This window comes from Canis lupus, chromosome 30 (assembly GCF_011100685.1).
Source record: "Canis lupus familiaris isolate Mischka breed German Shepherd chromosome 30, alternate assembly UU_Cfam_GSD_1.0, whole genome shotgun sequence".
Lineage (NCBI taxonomy): Eukaryota > Metazoa > Chordata > Mammalia > Carnivora > Canidae > Canis > Canis lupus.
Window position 1 is genome coordinate 20,375,847 of NC_049251.1, and position 17,673 is coordinate 20,393,519.

The 17,673-nt window shown below is 35.3% G+C and overlaps 1 protein-coding gene across 1 annotated transcript in view; it reads left to right on the forward strand.

Annotated features, from left to right (window-relative positions):
• The window catches only part of UNC13C (unc-13 homolog C), a 542,478-nt gene extending 525,318 nt beyond the window's left edge, over nt 1-17,160 (forward strand). Inside the window, 3 exon segments of the mRNA XM_038580464.1 lie at nt 10,224-10,316; nt 11,821-11,980; nt 15,335-17,160. Of these exon segments, the coding sequence (XP_038436392.1) occupies nt 10,224-10,316; nt 11,821-11,980; nt 15,335-15,620 (539 nt within the window). The 3' untranslated portion in view covers nt 15,621-17,160.
• The last annotated feature ends 513 nt before the right edge of the window (nt 17,161-17,673 follow it).

Genomic DNA, 17,673 nt, shown 5'->3' on the forward strand with positions numbered 1-17,673 from the left:
GCTAAAATTATGGAGGATGAGAAACTAACTCTATTAGTGTGCTTATATAATGGTATATCATAATCTGATAGTAATCAGGATCTATTATCCTCAAAAGCTGCTCTTCTAAAAAGGACTTAAAATAAAGCAATCAGTTCTTTCATCCTGCACCATTTGCCAATGTTTATTCACATAAGCAGTTCTCATTCCTGAAGGAGAAAGTTTGGTAAGCCTCGGCTACTAACGTTGGTGACAAAAGACACATTTCAGAGGCCCAGGTGTTGATTTGAGACACAACTATCTAATTCCAATGGATTTTGAATAAAAAAGATTATATAACAGGCATAGCCTCTGATTAAATTTTCATTCCGTTTTACAAAAATTGATAAATGCATTAAAAAGCACCATATTAGGTGATTTTCATATTCTGTTCCATGGGAAGTGGAATCTCTTATATGTTGCCTTTCTCTTTTGGGAAATAACTGCCTGATCGATATATATTTTCTCAAATGCTTTTGTTCAATTCCTTTTTTTTTTTTAATTTTTTTTTTTTTTTTTTTTTTACCCTGGGATAGGCAATGAACAGATTCCACCATGTACAAAGGCTGGTAATCCGATTCAAAGCTATAGCCAACCAAACCTGCTAGATGGGAGGAAAAATATCTAACACAGTATAACACACATGTATCTAACTCACATCTGACTTAAGTAAGCAGCTTCCATAGTTTCAGCACCTGCAAAAGTAGTAAATGAATCAACTCAGATATATGTACCCAGTGCTCACTTTGCACAGTAATGCAGAGTAAAAATAACCAAGCAAACCACAATTGTACAAAGGCAATTTTGCTAAGTAATAGGAAAAAAAGTAGGATTTTTTTCTCTTGGAAACATTGTCAAAAGAAACAAGGCCTTTTATTGTCAGTTATAAATCTATAGGCAAATAAATAGAACATTTAATACATTGTAATTGGAAATACTAAAAACATTGAAAATTAAAGTGTTTAATTTCTTTTTAAAATCGTATCAAGAGTAGTTTGAATAGTACTTGCCTTTTTCTTATCATGTAACTATAAAGGGCAAACATCTTTTGTATGCCTTGATGGAATGTCATCCTCCTTCCAAAGTTTGGGTCAATTACTGGCATTTTCTCCTTTCTCCTTTCAATATCATAACATATCTCAAGGTTTCTTAAATGTGAAGATTTTCCTCCAATGTCACCTCTGCTAGGACATCTTCATCTTCTTCTTCATCTATTGCCAATCAGTTCACTTCTATGGAGGTCCCCAGCTATTCTTTAGTCTCTCCATTTGTAGGAGTGTCAAATTCCCAAGCTCAGTAATCATGTCAATTAACTCATTTACATTCCATGCAAATTCCACTCTAATCTTATCACTTGTTTCTTTGCTGCACTTGCATTTTTGCTGGTCAGTTCCTTCTTTTGATCATCCATGTTTGAAAATGTTACATCGGTTTATCAATGGGAAACAAGGCATCAACACAACTACACACTTCACTGTGTGTAAACCGAACAGATGGATACCAACAGACTTTGAAAGAAGCAATGTAGTTGATCACTAATGATATATCTGTTACTACAAGTAGTGATTTGTGGACTAAAAATCTAGTAGCAAAGTTTGTACTTTGTGGAACCATACACATAGTACACCATTGTAACTGAAATCTAAACCTGTCTGTTGGGACACAGGCGTTACTTAACTAAACTGTGGAAGATGAAATCTGGGCATATCACACCATGTAAAGTAAGGACTGCTTGCACATTGAACCAATGAATTGGTCATTTAGTATCTATCAAAGAATATGTGTATTATATAATTGGATATAAAATTATGAATTATTAATGTTTCTCATCATTATAAAATGTAGTTAGGAAGAAAAAAAATCTCCGTAATTAACTATGATACCAGCCATAATGTGGCTACCACGGAGTGGTGTAAACACTTACCATGCTAGCAGGACCTGGAGTTGGCAATTGCAAATAGCATGACTATTAAAGCAATAATGGCTATGATAAATGCTTTTAAACTACTCCCTAATTCTACTTGTTTAGGGTTGTAACACATTAAGAAGTCAGTTCTCAAGGCTATGCTTGAGTTGATTGAGCAGTAAATTTCACATTTTGTGTTAGGGAAATGTGTATCTTTAGAGTCTAGTAAATGTATCCACTCAGGCAATTTCACAAAAGTGTTCAAGCACTGCTGAGTACATAAGTATAATTTTTAATGTTTTTCTTTTCCCATTGCAACTGTCTGTATCTCTTTAGGAAACACACATACTCCTACATACACAGACAGCAGGTACATGTAGAAGACTGCAAAAAAGCAATTTGTAAAAGGGGAAAACATGTATCTGTGCATTTAAACAATAGCTTTTAAATGGTTTTAGGCAAGTCTCTTAAGCTGTTATTTGTTTTAAAAGAGTGTAAAATTTTTCCTCCAATGTAAGGGCAGCAAACAAATCCACAGTTTCCTAACTAGAGTTTTATATTTTCTACCATAAAAATCTCTCAAATTCTGTAACAACACAATTAAAAACTTTAACCTGGTGATTAGAAACGCAAATGAAGAAGTGACATCTCCAAGTGAGTGTCCTGATGGAAGGCTCTTCTCAGTTATAAACACATCAAATCAATTACTTGCCTGGCCATCATTTCATGATGTTTACTCTGGGCAGAACCCAGCCACTGCTATATCACTGCTCCTAGAATACATATAGGACAATCCAGACAAGTTTTAACCACAAACCCAAGCACTGAACAAGCTCTGATCCTTAGTAAAATAACAATGACAAATATGCAACCTGGATGCATTTTCACTTCACTTAGAGGCCTTTTCCCATCAACTGTGATTTCAACAAAAACAAAACAATACTGTTAATCAAGAAGACTCATTTTACCAGATACTTGATTAATAAAAGATTTTACATTATAAAGGAGGAGTTTTCTCTATTAGACATTTGAGGGCTCTAAAAATCTGCCATCTCTATTCTACACAACCCAGAAAGTCTTAGTGAAGAAAGTAGAATTCCAAGGTTTTGAGCAGAACATCCATCATTCTGAAGTTATCTTCTTACAGTCTTTGATCTAGATAACCATAATGTCCATAGTATTTTTCATAATTTTTATATGTGGGCATTATGCATGAATCTTCAAGGAATTTAATAACTTTTAAATATTCCCTTATTAAGAATTGAATTATTATCATAATAAACTTGGAACCATTTCCTAGCAGTCATTAAATGCAAGACTCAAAATACTCTGCATATTTTTAAATTATCTCTTTTTACCCTCACCACAGTGCTGCCAAGTAGGTGGTTTTATCCCTACTTTAAAAATAAGAAAGGATGCCTGGATGGCTCAGCGGTTAAGCATCTGATTTAGGCTCAGGGTGTGATCCTGGAGTTCCGAGATCGAGTCCCACATCAGGCTTTGAAAGCCTGCATGGAGCTGCATGGAGCCTTCTCCTCTCTCTGCCTGTGTCTCTGCCTCTCTCTCTCTCTCTCTCTCTCTCTCTCTGTGTGTGTGTGTGTGTCTCTCATGAATAAATAAATAAAATCTTTAAAGAAAATAAAACAAATAAAAATAAGAATATGAATATTCATAGAGTTTTAATTATGTTAGTGAGTAACTGAGAACATCTTCATAATCAAAGCAGAATGAGTCCATTGTCCAGGATTTTCAGTATTTGACAAAATCAAGAATATAGTTGCAGATTATTTATAGGATAAAAAATGTAAGTATTTTTATAGTAGAGGTATCTGGACAGGGCTTCATAGGTTAACCAAGAAAAGATGTTCCCAAAACGTGGTTTGTCTTGGAAAACATGAAGAAAGTTTTTAAGAATTAGGCTAATGAAAACATCATGGACCAACAACACACATGAAGTAAAAGGTCTTCGGAAGCATTCTAGGAAAGTGCTGGATTTTAGGACTTCATTCATGGTACAGTGAGAGGCAAGTGTTCCCAGAAGAGAATGGAGTGATGAGAATGATCCATCTTTTACACAAATGAGAGGAATTATTTAGAAATAAATCTGACTCTGCCATTCATAGCCAAAAACTTAAGAAACTACTAAGAAACTCTGGGATAATGTCTAAACACTTCTAAATAGCATTTAAGATGCCAAGATTTTCTTAATGGTTTCCTCTTGCTACTCTCTCATCTGTGCTCCATCCATAGGGAACTACTTCCAGTTTCCAGGATGTACCATTCTGTCTGATGAATGTACACTCACACTATTTCCTTGACCTCCTTTGTCTCAAAGATGAACTCCAACTCAGCCTTGAAGAGTCCCCTTAAGGATTTTCTTTTCTGTGAAATCCATAACAATTGCTAAGAATTCATATCTATATTTTAAGCCCTGCTCCTCCCCCGAGACTGTCTCATTGTTCCACAAAACAGTGTATTGGGAAAATACTAGAAGCATTTTCATTAAACTTTTGAGCAAATCAGAAACATGAATTCTGTTAACTGAAGTCCTAGCAGGTACATTTCCCAGATGGCACACTTCAAATTAAGATTATTTGGAAAGGATTTAATAAAGAAACTATGTGGAAAGTATGGACAGGGAATATAAGGAAACTAGAAGGAATAGTGAACTATTGACCTGTTGACCATAACAAGGGAGGAAGAAGCAACTAGAACCTGGAAAAATACTGTCACTAGTGAGAGCTGCTTGAAGGAAATTATGATGTTTGGTTGCAAGATTTGGTCAGCACAAGGTAAGCCCATAGGAAGAAGACTAAAGAAAGAAATACCTGACCTGATGCTCTTCCTTCCTTCTAATCTCTTGCCAGGGCTTCCCTTTGGCTAGACCCAAATAGACACTAGTGTATACAAGACAACACTAAAATTATAGATAGCCTCTGGGGACAGAAGGCAGAGTGGAGAAGAAAATGAACTTAGCCAAATGGAGGATAACAAGCACATCTACTTTAAATACTGTCATGTAATGTAGAAGTACAAGTCAATAAAATTAGCCAAGGCAAACGAGAAGTATAAAAACTGTAAAGGAAAAGTGAAATGTTTAATTAATTAAAGATGATTATGTATGTGCAACACTCAGAAGAATTAGGTGCAAATCTTTCATTAAAAAATTCAGTTGGTGGGGGCTCCTGGGTGGCTCAGACAGTTAAGCATCAGATTCTCGATTTCAGCTCAGGTCATGATCTCAGGGTCGTGGGAAAAGCCTCATGTTGGCGGGGCTTGGGCATGGAGCCTGCTTAAGATCCTCTCTCTCCTTCTCCAGTTACTCCTCCACCCTCCTTTCTTTCTCTTGCTCTCTCTCAAAAAATCCAACTGGATGGATAAAAATATTCATACACAATCATCACTCCCCTTCCTATTATCAATATAATGGAAGAAGTGGTCCCGTTTAAAATACGATAAAATACCTGGGATAAGCTTTTAAAAATATGCCACATTCTGGAACACCTGCGTGATGCAGTCAATTAAGCAATTGACTCATCATCATGAGATCAAGCCCCACATTGGGCTCTGTGCCCAGGAAGAACTCCACTTGAGACACTCTCTCTCTCTCTCTCTCTGTCTCTCTCTCTTTCACTCTCTCTCTTTCTCCCACTCATGTTCTCTTTCTCTCTAAAATAAATAAATAGGGACGCTTGAGTAGCTCAGCGGTTGAGAGTCTGCCTTTGGCTCAGGGCATGATCCTGGAGGCCCAGGATCCAGTCCTACATTGGGCTCCCTGCATGGAGCCTACTTCCCCCTCTGCCTGTGTCTCTGCCTCTCTCTCTCTCTCTCTCTCTCTCTCTCTGTCTCTCTCTCTCTCTGTGTCTCATGAATAAATAAATAAAATCTTAATAAAATAAATAAAATTTAAAATAAATATTTTAAAGGTCTTTAAAAATATGTCATTCACATAAAGAAAAATATAAAACATAATTGAAGTATATAAAAGACAACTTGTATAATAGGAAGACATATTATATTCTTGAATAGGAAGACTTTGTACCAATTTAGTGATGACATAAAACTATCCTATTTTCCAAAAAAAAAAGTTCTCGCCTTTGCTTGTGACCACACTTTGTGTTGCACAGATGCCTCCGTTACTGATTTCACAGTCCACATCTGTACTGTATTAGTTACTTGCACCATTAGAAAGTTATTCAGATTTTTAAGACCTGTTGTTGCTCACATTAATCATTTATTAGATTCAAAGCTCTCCTTATTTCCCCAGAAGGTGAAAATGGTGATGCTAGCAGTAGGAAGGATAGGAGAAGGAAGGTGTGGGCTTTTCTTGCCTTATCTTTCTTCTCCTGGTGGTAGTTTTTATGTTATGGAGGAGAAAGCAAAGAGAAGGAAAAGACTATTTCAGCTTCAGTGGTGATCATTTGTAGTCATTGTTTATTTAAGGGATCATTGTTAATGGTTAATGCTATAGGCTGTTCCAGTTCGTTCTCTTTGGGGAAGCAGATGCTTGCTAGACATGACTGGCTGGTGTGAGACTTATTTCCAAATAGTCACTCAAGGCATTAATGGATTCTTCCAAAGCTTCAGACTTGCCCTCTTATTCCTGATGCACCTCACCTGTTTCATCACTCCACATTCCTCTGAGGTGCCTGCACCTTTGCCCCATCTATGACAATTCCTGACAAGGCCAAAGCCCACAACCACATCTTCCCTTTCTTGTCCCCAACTCTGGCACTTCAAAACCATTCAGAAACCATTTCTCATCTTCAAGCAGCCATGGATTTAAGGAGGTAGTCCTGGCATACTCTGTGGCTGGTTGTCCCCTAATTGGCTCAGGTCTTATTGTCTGCTAAGTAAACAACTAATTCAAACCTGAAATTACCATCTTGCTGGTATTTCTAAGGATTAGGAGTATATCTCTTGGATTTTTCTTCCCTTTACCTCAGGTTTAAGAAAAAAGAAAAGAAAAGAGAAAAAGCATTTCCTATCCTCCCTTCACTTTCTATCTTTCAAACCTTTTATCATCAAATGACTGGGATTGGGCAGGGGGGTCCTTGTGGTGAACTGGCTCTTAGCAGGTCTTGCTGAGAGGTTCTGACCCAGATCAGTGATTTCCTGAAGGTAGAAATTGGGAACCTTTTATTTTCAGCTTTGGCCATTAGTCATTTAGTCATTCAAAAAAATAAGATTTTTGTTAGTCTCATATATTGCATATAAATTGTTAAGATCTCTGTGGGAAAGCTCACGGAAGAACAAATAGTGTTAAAATATGCATACTACACAAAGTAATCTATAGATTTAATGCAATGTCTATCAAAATACTAATAGCATTTATCACAGAACTAGAACAAATAAACCTAAAATTTCTATGGAACCACAAAAGACCCTGAATAGCCAAAGCAATCTTGAAAAGGAAGAACAAAACTGGAAGTATCACAATCCCAGATTTCAAGATATGACTACAAAGCCAGCATAATCAAAACAGGATGGTACTGGCATAATAATAGACAAACAGATCAATGGAACAGAATAGAAAACCCAGACATAGGGAAGAATATTCCATTGGGAAAAGTCTCTTCAACAAATAATGTTGGGAAAACTGGACAGCTACATAGAAAAGAATGAAACTGGACCACTTTATTACACCATACACAGAAATGAACTCAAAATGTATTAAAGACCTAAATATGAGGCCTGAAATCATAAAAATCCTAGAAAATATTACAGGCAGTAATTTTTCTGACATGACCATAGCATTTTTTTCCAAATATGTCTCCTGATGCTAGGGAAACAAGAAAAAATAAACTATTGGGACTACATCATAATAAAAAATTCTTCACAGTGAATGAAACAATCAACAAAATGCAAAGGCACCCTACTTAATGGGAGAAGATATTTATAAATGACATATCTTATAAAGGGTTAGTATCCAAAATATGTAAAGAATTTACACAAGTCAACACTAAAAACAAAACCAAAAAAAATAAAAACAAATAATCCAATTTAAAAATGGCCAGAAGATATGAGCAGACATTTCTCAAAAAAATACATACAGATGGGCAATAGACACATGGAAAGATGCTCAACATCACTCATCATCAGGGAAATATACATCAAAACCACAATGAGATATTACTTCACACCTGTCAGAGTGGCTAAAATTAAAAACACAAGAAGCAACAAGTGTTAGCAAATATGTGAAGAAAAAGGAGCCTGTGCACTGTTGGTAGGGATTCAAACTGATTGAGCCAACCTGGAAAGCAATATTGAGGTTTCTAAAAAAAGTTAAAAATAGAACTACTCTTAAAAAAAAAAAAATAGAACTACCCTATGTTACAGTAATCGCATTACTGGGTATTTACCAAAAAAATGCGAGCACAGTAATTCAAAGAGATCATTCACCCTGATGTTCATAGCAGCATTATTTACAATAGCCAAGTTATGGAAGAAGCCCAAGCGTCTATCAACTGATGAATGGATAAAGAAGATATAGTATGTATATACAAGGAATATTGCTTAGCCACAAAAAAGAATGAGATCTTGCCATTTGCAACAACTTGGATGGATCTAGAGGGTATAATGGTAAATGGGATAAGTCAATCAGAGAAAGACAAACACTATATGGTTTTACTCATATGTAGAATTTATGAAATAGAACAAATGAACAAAGAAAAAAAGAAACAAACTGAAAAATGAACTTTTAACTACAGAGAACAGAGTGATGGCTACCAGAGGGGATGAGGGGGGTTGGGTGAAATAGGTGAAGGGGATTAAAAGTACACTTATGATGTAGTGTAGTGTAGTGAGCAGTGTAGTAGTATTGATGAAGCACTATATTGTATACTTGAAACTAATATAATCCTATATGTTAATTAAACTGGAATTTTAAAAACTTTTAAATAAAAGAAGTAAGAATCATCTTTTAAAAATCTCTATGGGACAAAATTAAAATTCCACCTACATTTCATAAGTAAATTTTACTTCCTGAAATTATACTATAAACTTGTAAATATGAGTAATAAGCACTCATTATAGTTTGTTCATAATAGCAAAAGTTTGAAAACCAAAATATGGTTAAATAAATTATGGTATATTCATATAATGGAATAAATGCCAAACATTATTTTAACTCGTTTTAAATATTTTAATGTTTTAACTATTTATAAACATCTCGGGCAGCCCCAGTGGCGCAGCGGTTTAGTGCTGCCTGCAGCCTGGGGTGTGATCCTGGAGGCCTGGGATCGAGTCCCACGTCGGGCTTCCTGTATGGAGCCTGCTTCTCCTCTGCCTGTGTCTCTGCCTCTCTCTCTCTCTCTGTCTCTATGAATAAATAAAATATTTTTTTAAAACCTCAGTGATTCATTTCATGCAAGTATTTATTGAACATTTGTTTGTAGTTAGTGCTGTGATAGACCAGGCTATCTTAAAGAAAAAGGGATAGCTTTATACAGAGTGAAATGGAATGATTATTATAATATAGTTTTGGGTGAAAAGATAAAAGGTAAAGGATAGTTAGAACATATGCTCCTATTTGTAGAAAAAAATATGAATGTTGATAGATGTTAATACATGTGTATATATTAAGAGATTGGTGTTATTATTCCTATGTTTCAAATAAGAAAATAAACTTGAAAATATGACAAGATCTAATCAGAGAATGGTGTAACTATGATTTGAATTTAAATGTATTTAACCCCAAACCACAGGCACTTTCCAAAACAGTATGTTAACCCTTGACTAAACTTTACCAGGGGAGAGTTGACTATGCCTTTTTATGACATCAGTAGACCTTGTAAATATACATTATAGAACTTATCACACTGTATTTCAGCAATTCATAGGCTGGTCTCTCTTGGCCTACTGTGGGCTTCATGAAGGGAGATATTCTACAGAACCATCTCTGTGGCCCCAGTGCTTTGATATAGTGCATTTAGAAAAACTCTTTTATGAATGAAAGGCAATAGCACACCTTTGCACATAAGCAATTAATAGAACTTAATTAAGCACCTAGTAAGGCAACTGCAAGTTCTTTTCACCATACTACTACTAACAGGGTGTCTTATGAGCCCTGGGACCATACGAAATTTTCGTTCAGTGGACTAAATGATTATACCAAGGCCTAAAACCTGCGTAGCAAATTTAAGTTAGTGAACATTTATCAATACCTATTATATGCTATTGATGAAAAGAACCATTCACTTCCATGAACTCACCTTAAAGTCCCTTATGCAGAAAATGTACATGTCTATTATTAAAGCAGCCTGAAAGTTTGAGCCAGTAAATGTCTGCTTATTTGCAGGTCGCCCCTCCAAAGATTCAGTGGGTCAGATCTCCGTTCATGTGGACATCACTGCTATCCCAGGAACTGGAGAGCATAAAGTCACTGTAAAAGGTATATATCAAGTCCAGATAGATCAAACGGCCTCCTAGACTTTAAGCCTGAGCAATAATATAAAAAAGTAATTGTTTCTTAGATCTGTTTTGTTAAATGTTTAATTATTTTAGAATATGCTCATATTTTTTTCATGAAACCAGAACTTTTTATCTAAAACTGAAAAAAAAAAATCAATGGCACAGATATTTAACCTATATTATCTGAAATATCCAATTGGTTTAAATACATTGGTGATTACATTTCAAAACAATATAGTTTGAACATTTTCTCTCATTGATGCTAGGATATACATTGAACGTTAGTGCTATGGTTGGCTCCGTTACTTCTCAAATTTTGTATGTTAAGTCAGTATGTTCTTACTATTCACATTATCTACCTACCTACATATTTACTTCCTTTCTATGTGATTTTCAACAACTGGCTTGATTTTTTTGTTTGTTTGTTTTTAATGACTAGTTCAATCTATTGGTTTTAGATTACAAAAAAACCCTCTCAATGCTGCGGGCATTTTGAAGGTGAAATTTAATGGTTAAGTTCTATATTAACTATTTTAATTATATTTTTAACATTATCAAAGGATGAGAAAAAGTGTACATATGAGCATGTGCATTTATGGGGATCCCTGGGTGGCTCAGTGGTTTAGTGCCTGCCTTCGGCCCAGGGCATGATCCTGGAGGCCAGGGATCAAGTCCTGTGTTGGGCTCCCTGCATGGGGTCTGCTTCTCCCTCTGCCTCTCTCTCTCTCTCTCTCAGTCTCTCTCTCTCTCATCAATGAGAGAAATGAAATAAAATGAATGAAATAAAATCTTTTAAAAAAAGAATGTACATTTAAAAATTCTTTATGATGCCTGAAATTAGGAAACAGCCATAATATTTAACATGAAGTGACTAGTTAAATATAGGATAGAATATCTGTAAAGTAGAATATTTGCAATTGGAAAATATATAATGAAGTAGAAAGATAACCATGATGGACTTCAAAAACATAACTGTTTATCATAACTATGATATATTGATCCCATTCTATATATAAAGTAATTAAATATTGAAAGCATACATACCAGAATATTGTCATTTCCCCTGATAAAATTATAGATTTTATCTTAATCTATTTTCTGTATATTTTCTAGGTATTTCATGATGAATATATCTTCATTTTTTATATGAAAATATCACATTTTTACTTAAACAAGGATAACTTTTTATCAGTAACAAATGTCATTTCAGTTACAGCTAACTCACCACATCAATGTCACACAGCTTAGAACTGAAAGCCTATTCAAGTATGCATTCCAAGGCGTAAACTGTTTTTTTCTTCAAGGATATTCTTTTTTTAATCAATGGAGTTAGGATGCTATCTGGGGCAAATTATGGCTTCATAAATCATTTTTAAAAAATTAACTCTAAAAATATAATTAACTCTAAGGACCAAAGGGAAGGCTATGAATTTCACATATTTGTTTGCTAACTCTCTGTATTCCTTTCCGTCTCTGGTTTTTAGTGATTGCTATCAATGACCTACACTGGCAGACCACTGCAATGTTCCGGCCGTTTGTGGAAGTTTGTATACTGGGACCCAACCTTGGAGACAAGAAGAGAAAACAAGGCACAAAGACAAAAAGCAACACATGGTCACCAAAGTACAATGAAACATTCCAGTTGTAAGTCATGACCCGATTCACCTACTCAACCAGGTCATAGCTACTGTACAGCTTAAATTTACTGAGGGGTTCACGGTAGGAATGGCACTGGGCTTTGCTAAGGAAAGCAAAACCTATAGATTGAAGTATTCCTGTTCATCCCTGATCCCAGGCAAATTAAGACAGCTATGTTTTTAGTTCCTTTCCATTGTTCAAGAGCTGTTCAGTGCCTACCATACATCAGACATCATTATTTGGTACATATAACAGAAGGTCTCTGCTCTCACAGAAGTTACTTTCTAGAAATGAGGAACATCAAAATCGCAAACAAAAATTTATCATAGGATAGTACTATACAGAGAATTAAAATAGGCTGATGGAATAGATTATTTGATTGGCTGCTTAGACTGGGTGCTCAGAAAAGCCTCTCTGAGCATGTGACTTTTAAATTGAAATCTAAAGAGGAAAGAAAAAAAGAACCAGTAATGCATGGAAAACAGTTGAGAGCATCTCAGACCAAGAAAAATGGCTAATGCAGAGACTAAGGCAGGAGCATACTTGGCGTATTTAAGAAATATTATGTAGTGGACAAGAGAGTGAGATGAAATGAAATTGAAGAAGTAGCCAGAGTATGGGTACAAAGTAGAGGTGCACAGAATTTTGCAGTCAGGGTCAAGGAGACAAGATTACATTCGAAGTTCAATAGAAGGCCTTGAAGAATTTTCAGATAAGAACATGAATGATCTAATGTATATCCTTAAATGATTATTCTATTTGCTGTATAAAAAATTATAGGAAAACAAGAGCCAACATGTAAAGATAAGTTAGAAGTCTATTGCAGAGGCCAGGCAAGAGATAATACTGACTCACAGAGGGTTGTAGGGAAATAGAAATAAATACTAGAGATGGAAAGAAGTGGAAAGGATTCCAGATATGTACTGGAAGTAGATTCTATAGAACTTGCAATCAATGACTATAGCACATGAAAGAAAGAATATTTAAGTTAGGCATCTGAAAACACTTAATTTAGGATATTTCAGGACAGATTTGCTTACAAAGGAATTTACTAGGATGTGAGACTTGAAGGACTATATGCAATAGTGATGTAAACTGGAGCTGGTAGTGGTTAGGCTATTACCCCTACTGTGCATGTAGGAGAAGAAAATGAGTTACTAAAATTGAGGGGAAAAAAACTTCATGTGTCATCAGTCACCTCAAAAAGAGCAGTGGCCTTCCATGGAGGGAAACATTATTATAAGGGCAGCATCACACACAAGAAGCCAGAGAAATAGACTCTGACCTCATTCTCATCATTACTTCTGACTTTCTGAAAGTGCTCCCTGTTGACCAAAACCAACTGGAAGACACGGTATGAAGAATTTAATTGATTACAGTCCTTCCAGGTCCATATTCTATTGCAAAGTATGAGGAGAATGATGAAAAGTATATCCATTTGAGGCAAATGGAAGTTGTCTGGCACTGAATGAAATCAAAGATGGCCTCTAGGTTTCTGGCATAAGCAATTGGGTATATAGTGATTTCCTGAGGTTGGGGGAATTGGGACAAAAGATGAGATCAAAGATTGTTCTAAATCTATTGATTTGGAAATGTCTAAGTTACATTCCAGAAGGGATATCAAATATAGAGTTAGATCTAACTTGAGAATTATCTGCATATAGATGTAATTGCATAAATCTAGATGAGCTGAATTGGGGGTAGAGAAGAAAAGACGACCCAGGATCAAGCCTTTGGGGTTTAGACATGCACACACACTTAGCTTACCAAAACAGTTTTCTCACTGGTTTGGTTCTTTGCTTGTTGGTTTTGCATTCTTATTTTCCCAGAGACTTTTCAGCACACTAAGTTCTGAATACTAAACTCTGTTACCACTCATTAAAACTTAACCATCCTACCAAATCTCTTAAAATGGCTGTAATAGATTAACATATTCATAATCCATGCTAATAAACCAGCTCACAAGATTCCATGTATCTGTCCTCTAAATTACACACAAAAAAAATTGATCCAGTTAAAATGTCTTCTAAAAGTTTCTAGGAATTACTTGAATCATGCAAAATTCAGATATAATACTGTGAGGTACAAAGACCAAGCATGATTCTGGGAAAAGGAAGCATTTTGATGCATTTTATTTTTTTAAGATTTTTTAATTTATTTATTCATGAGAGACAGACTGAGAGAGAGAGAGAGAGGCAGGCACAGGCAGAGGAAGAAGCAGGCTCCATGCAGGGAGCCCGATGTGGGACTCGATCCCAGGACTCCAGGATCATGCCCTGGGCTGAAGGCAGGCGCTAAACCACCGAGCCACCCAGGGATCCCCTTGATGCATTTTAATTCACAAGATCTGGCTCCTATTATATTTCGCTGTTCTGTTCTTACCCATCATGCTTCCATCTTCTTTCACATTATCTCAGGTTGTCTCTAAAATAAGTAAGTACACACTTCAGTTATCAGTGTTGCCCAGAAACAAAATGTGACTGCAAAATGTTTGATCTAAAAATGTCACTTAGAAAAGGAAGGGATTTTGAAGCTTGTACTGCTGAGGAACAGATGTGCATTCATTAGAAAGTCAAGGATATCTGAGGATGAAGTAAAATAAGGGGCAGGAGAGGATTATTCTCAGTGTTGACCTCTCAGCCTTCTTCATTATACTCAGTTCTGCACTGCCAGGTTGTTGTTAGTAGAGGCCATCCTCAGCCCCACACTTGACAGGTGTCTAACTGTTGCCATCAGAAAGAATCGGCATTGAAGCACCACACTCTACTGGAACTGATTCACTCTGGGGATTTGTATCTAATTTGGCATTTTTGAATAGTCTTGTTGTCTGTGTTAGCTTGATAGTCTGTAGTGTGTATTCCCTCGAGAAAAAGGCTCCTAGATTTAATAGCATATCCAAGAGTCTGAGATAAAGAAAAGAGTATGTAATAATTGATGTTGAAATGGCATAGAAATTCTTGCAAGAACTACCCCTTGCCTTGGCCTAGCCCCCACAATTCCTGCCAAACCCATCTCACCCCTATATCAGTGGGAAGACCACACCTCCAAGAAGTGTAACATATTTTAATTAAAGTTTCTATTAGTATGCTTAATATCAAGACAGTAAAGCATATTCAGATTGATTTCCTATTTCTTTCTAGGCAAAGACATTTTTAAATTAGATTGCTAAGTAATATCTATATAAAAACAACTTAAATAAAATGTGAATGATATTTGCATCAGAGCTAAAATACATCATACTCCATTTTGCCAAATAACATTCTGAGTAATGTAGAAACATTTTAACAGTATTTTAGAACCATATTGATCCCTAGGTGAAGTAAAAGTTTTGCTCAAAATTCTTATTTTTAATCCACACAGCATTCTGGGTAATGAAAACCGGCCAGGGGCCTATGAACTTCATCTCTCAGTTAAAGATTACTGCTTTGCCAGAGAAGATAGAATTATCGGAATGACAGTAATTCAACTACAGAACATAGCAGACAAGGGAAGCTATGGAGCATGGTATCCCCTTCTGAAAAATGTCTCTATGGATGAAACTGGCTTGACGATCCTTAGAATACTCTCTCAGAGGACCGGCGATGACGTGGCTAAAGAATTCGTAAGACTGAAATCTGAGACGAGATCTGCCGAAGAGAGCGCTTGAAACAAATACTGCAAGATATCATCTTTGACAATTCATAAATTCCGACTACTGCATGCGTGTGCAAATACATGGGAATGTTTAGTTCACCACGTGTCAGTGTTTGCCAGTAATCCAGTACAATGTCGACAAAGTATGTGGAAAACCTCCTGAACTTTTATACCAGTTCTGGTCTTTGGGAAATAAATGTTCCATGAAGTGCCAAAATTATGATGTAAAGTGAAATATCCAGAGTATCTTTTAAAATGTTTCATTTCATTACCAACTTCTCATCCTTTAAACATACTAAAATATACAATTCTTTTGGTTTATCCATTGTCTTTGTTAAATTAGCTTATATTGCTCATAGATCAGAAAGCATTTGTTACCAATTCTGTTTTATTTAGACTTACCTCATTGTAGATGTCATACAAATAACCTTTTCTATCATAACTAGAAATACAGTCACTTCTAGAAAGTGTTTGTAATTTTATAGTTGCAGATCTATTGTGATGATTTTTGCATACAAATTAAAATAGAAAAGGTGGGAAATATTTTATGCTGACCAGTTTCCAACCTTTCTGAAATATCACTGTGAAGAAATGCTATTAAAGCAAACTTATACAAAGCAATGCTAAATAGAGTTTGTTAACAATGTTTGATATATTGACAAAACTTTGTTCTTTAAAACTGCCAAGGTCACATCACATTTGTAAAAAAAAAAAAGATAAGTTGATACATTTACCATCTAGCATTATGTCTTGCCTTTACCAAATTTCATTCTTTAGAAAGTCATAGGATTAAGGGTTTAGAGACGCAGTGGAAGGTTTGTTTCTTCAAATTACCTATAATAAGTAACTCTACTGTTAGGGTTTTCCCTCTGACAGTTATGACTATCTCCTTATTTACTTAGCACTTTAATCAGTTAAATGTTTTTTTTTCTTTTTAAAAATATTCAATGATTTACACTGAATGCAGCATTACTATATATTGCACTGGAGCAAAAAGACATGTCTTCATCTATTTAGTGAAAAATGTAAAATAAGATCTGAAGAAACTGCTTATTATTTTGTAATTTATATTATTTATAAGCCCCAAATGCATCAGATACAATAGAAAAACAAGTTAATACAGCTTGGTACATTAAAATATAACTAGATTGGATTTTGAATATGAAGTAGTTTATGAATATTTGCATTTTCTGTATTTTTATGGTTTGATTTTTTAGAGTCTGTAATCTAAATACTTGGCTGTAGAGCAGTACCTTGTAATTGTAACTTATGGTCATAACTGTTAGTGGACAACGTACACATACAGAAACAAGAACCTGTCGCAATGATTATGTTTTGTGAACAAGCTGGTCTGCTATGTTAAGGACAGATATGACTAGTATCATGACTCTCAGAATCATTTTGCTACTGGGTGTGAAAACAGACCAGTGAGATCCACTAATTCATGTTAAATTGTTAGGCAATTGCTTTGTTAATGACTTCTCCAAACGCATAGTACAATGCTATCCTCTGGCATATGCATTAATAAATGGATGTATATTGAACCCATGCAACACTGTTGTATTTTCTGCCTTTTTAATTTATACAGCAGAATTCATTACTTAGGAATAAAAACCCCAGATTCTTTTTTACTGGACAGAACACTTTTTACATTATTTGGTTCTAATGTCTCATTAAAACTGGAGAAGATTTTTTCAGGCATTGTGTTCATGGAAACAGCTACCCATTACAAGATAATGACATTGAACATAAGGAAGAACTTCCATATCCACCTCTATGTCCCTGAATACTGTTCAGCCCCAAGAGGGAAATACAACATTTAACAGATAAACAGGAAATAGTCTTTAATTCTAGATTCATCTTATAATTGAATCAGAACACTGACTTAGGCTCTATAGGAGCACATTGTCATCAAGCATGCTACAGTTGAAGAACTGGCAGTTTGGGTTCACATTGATCACTTCAAAAAATTATGAGCTAAGCGTTTTTTTTCCAGCATTTACTTAGATCTATTCTCCCTTTTTTTTTAATACCATAGTATACAACATATATCAAATGCTAATAGT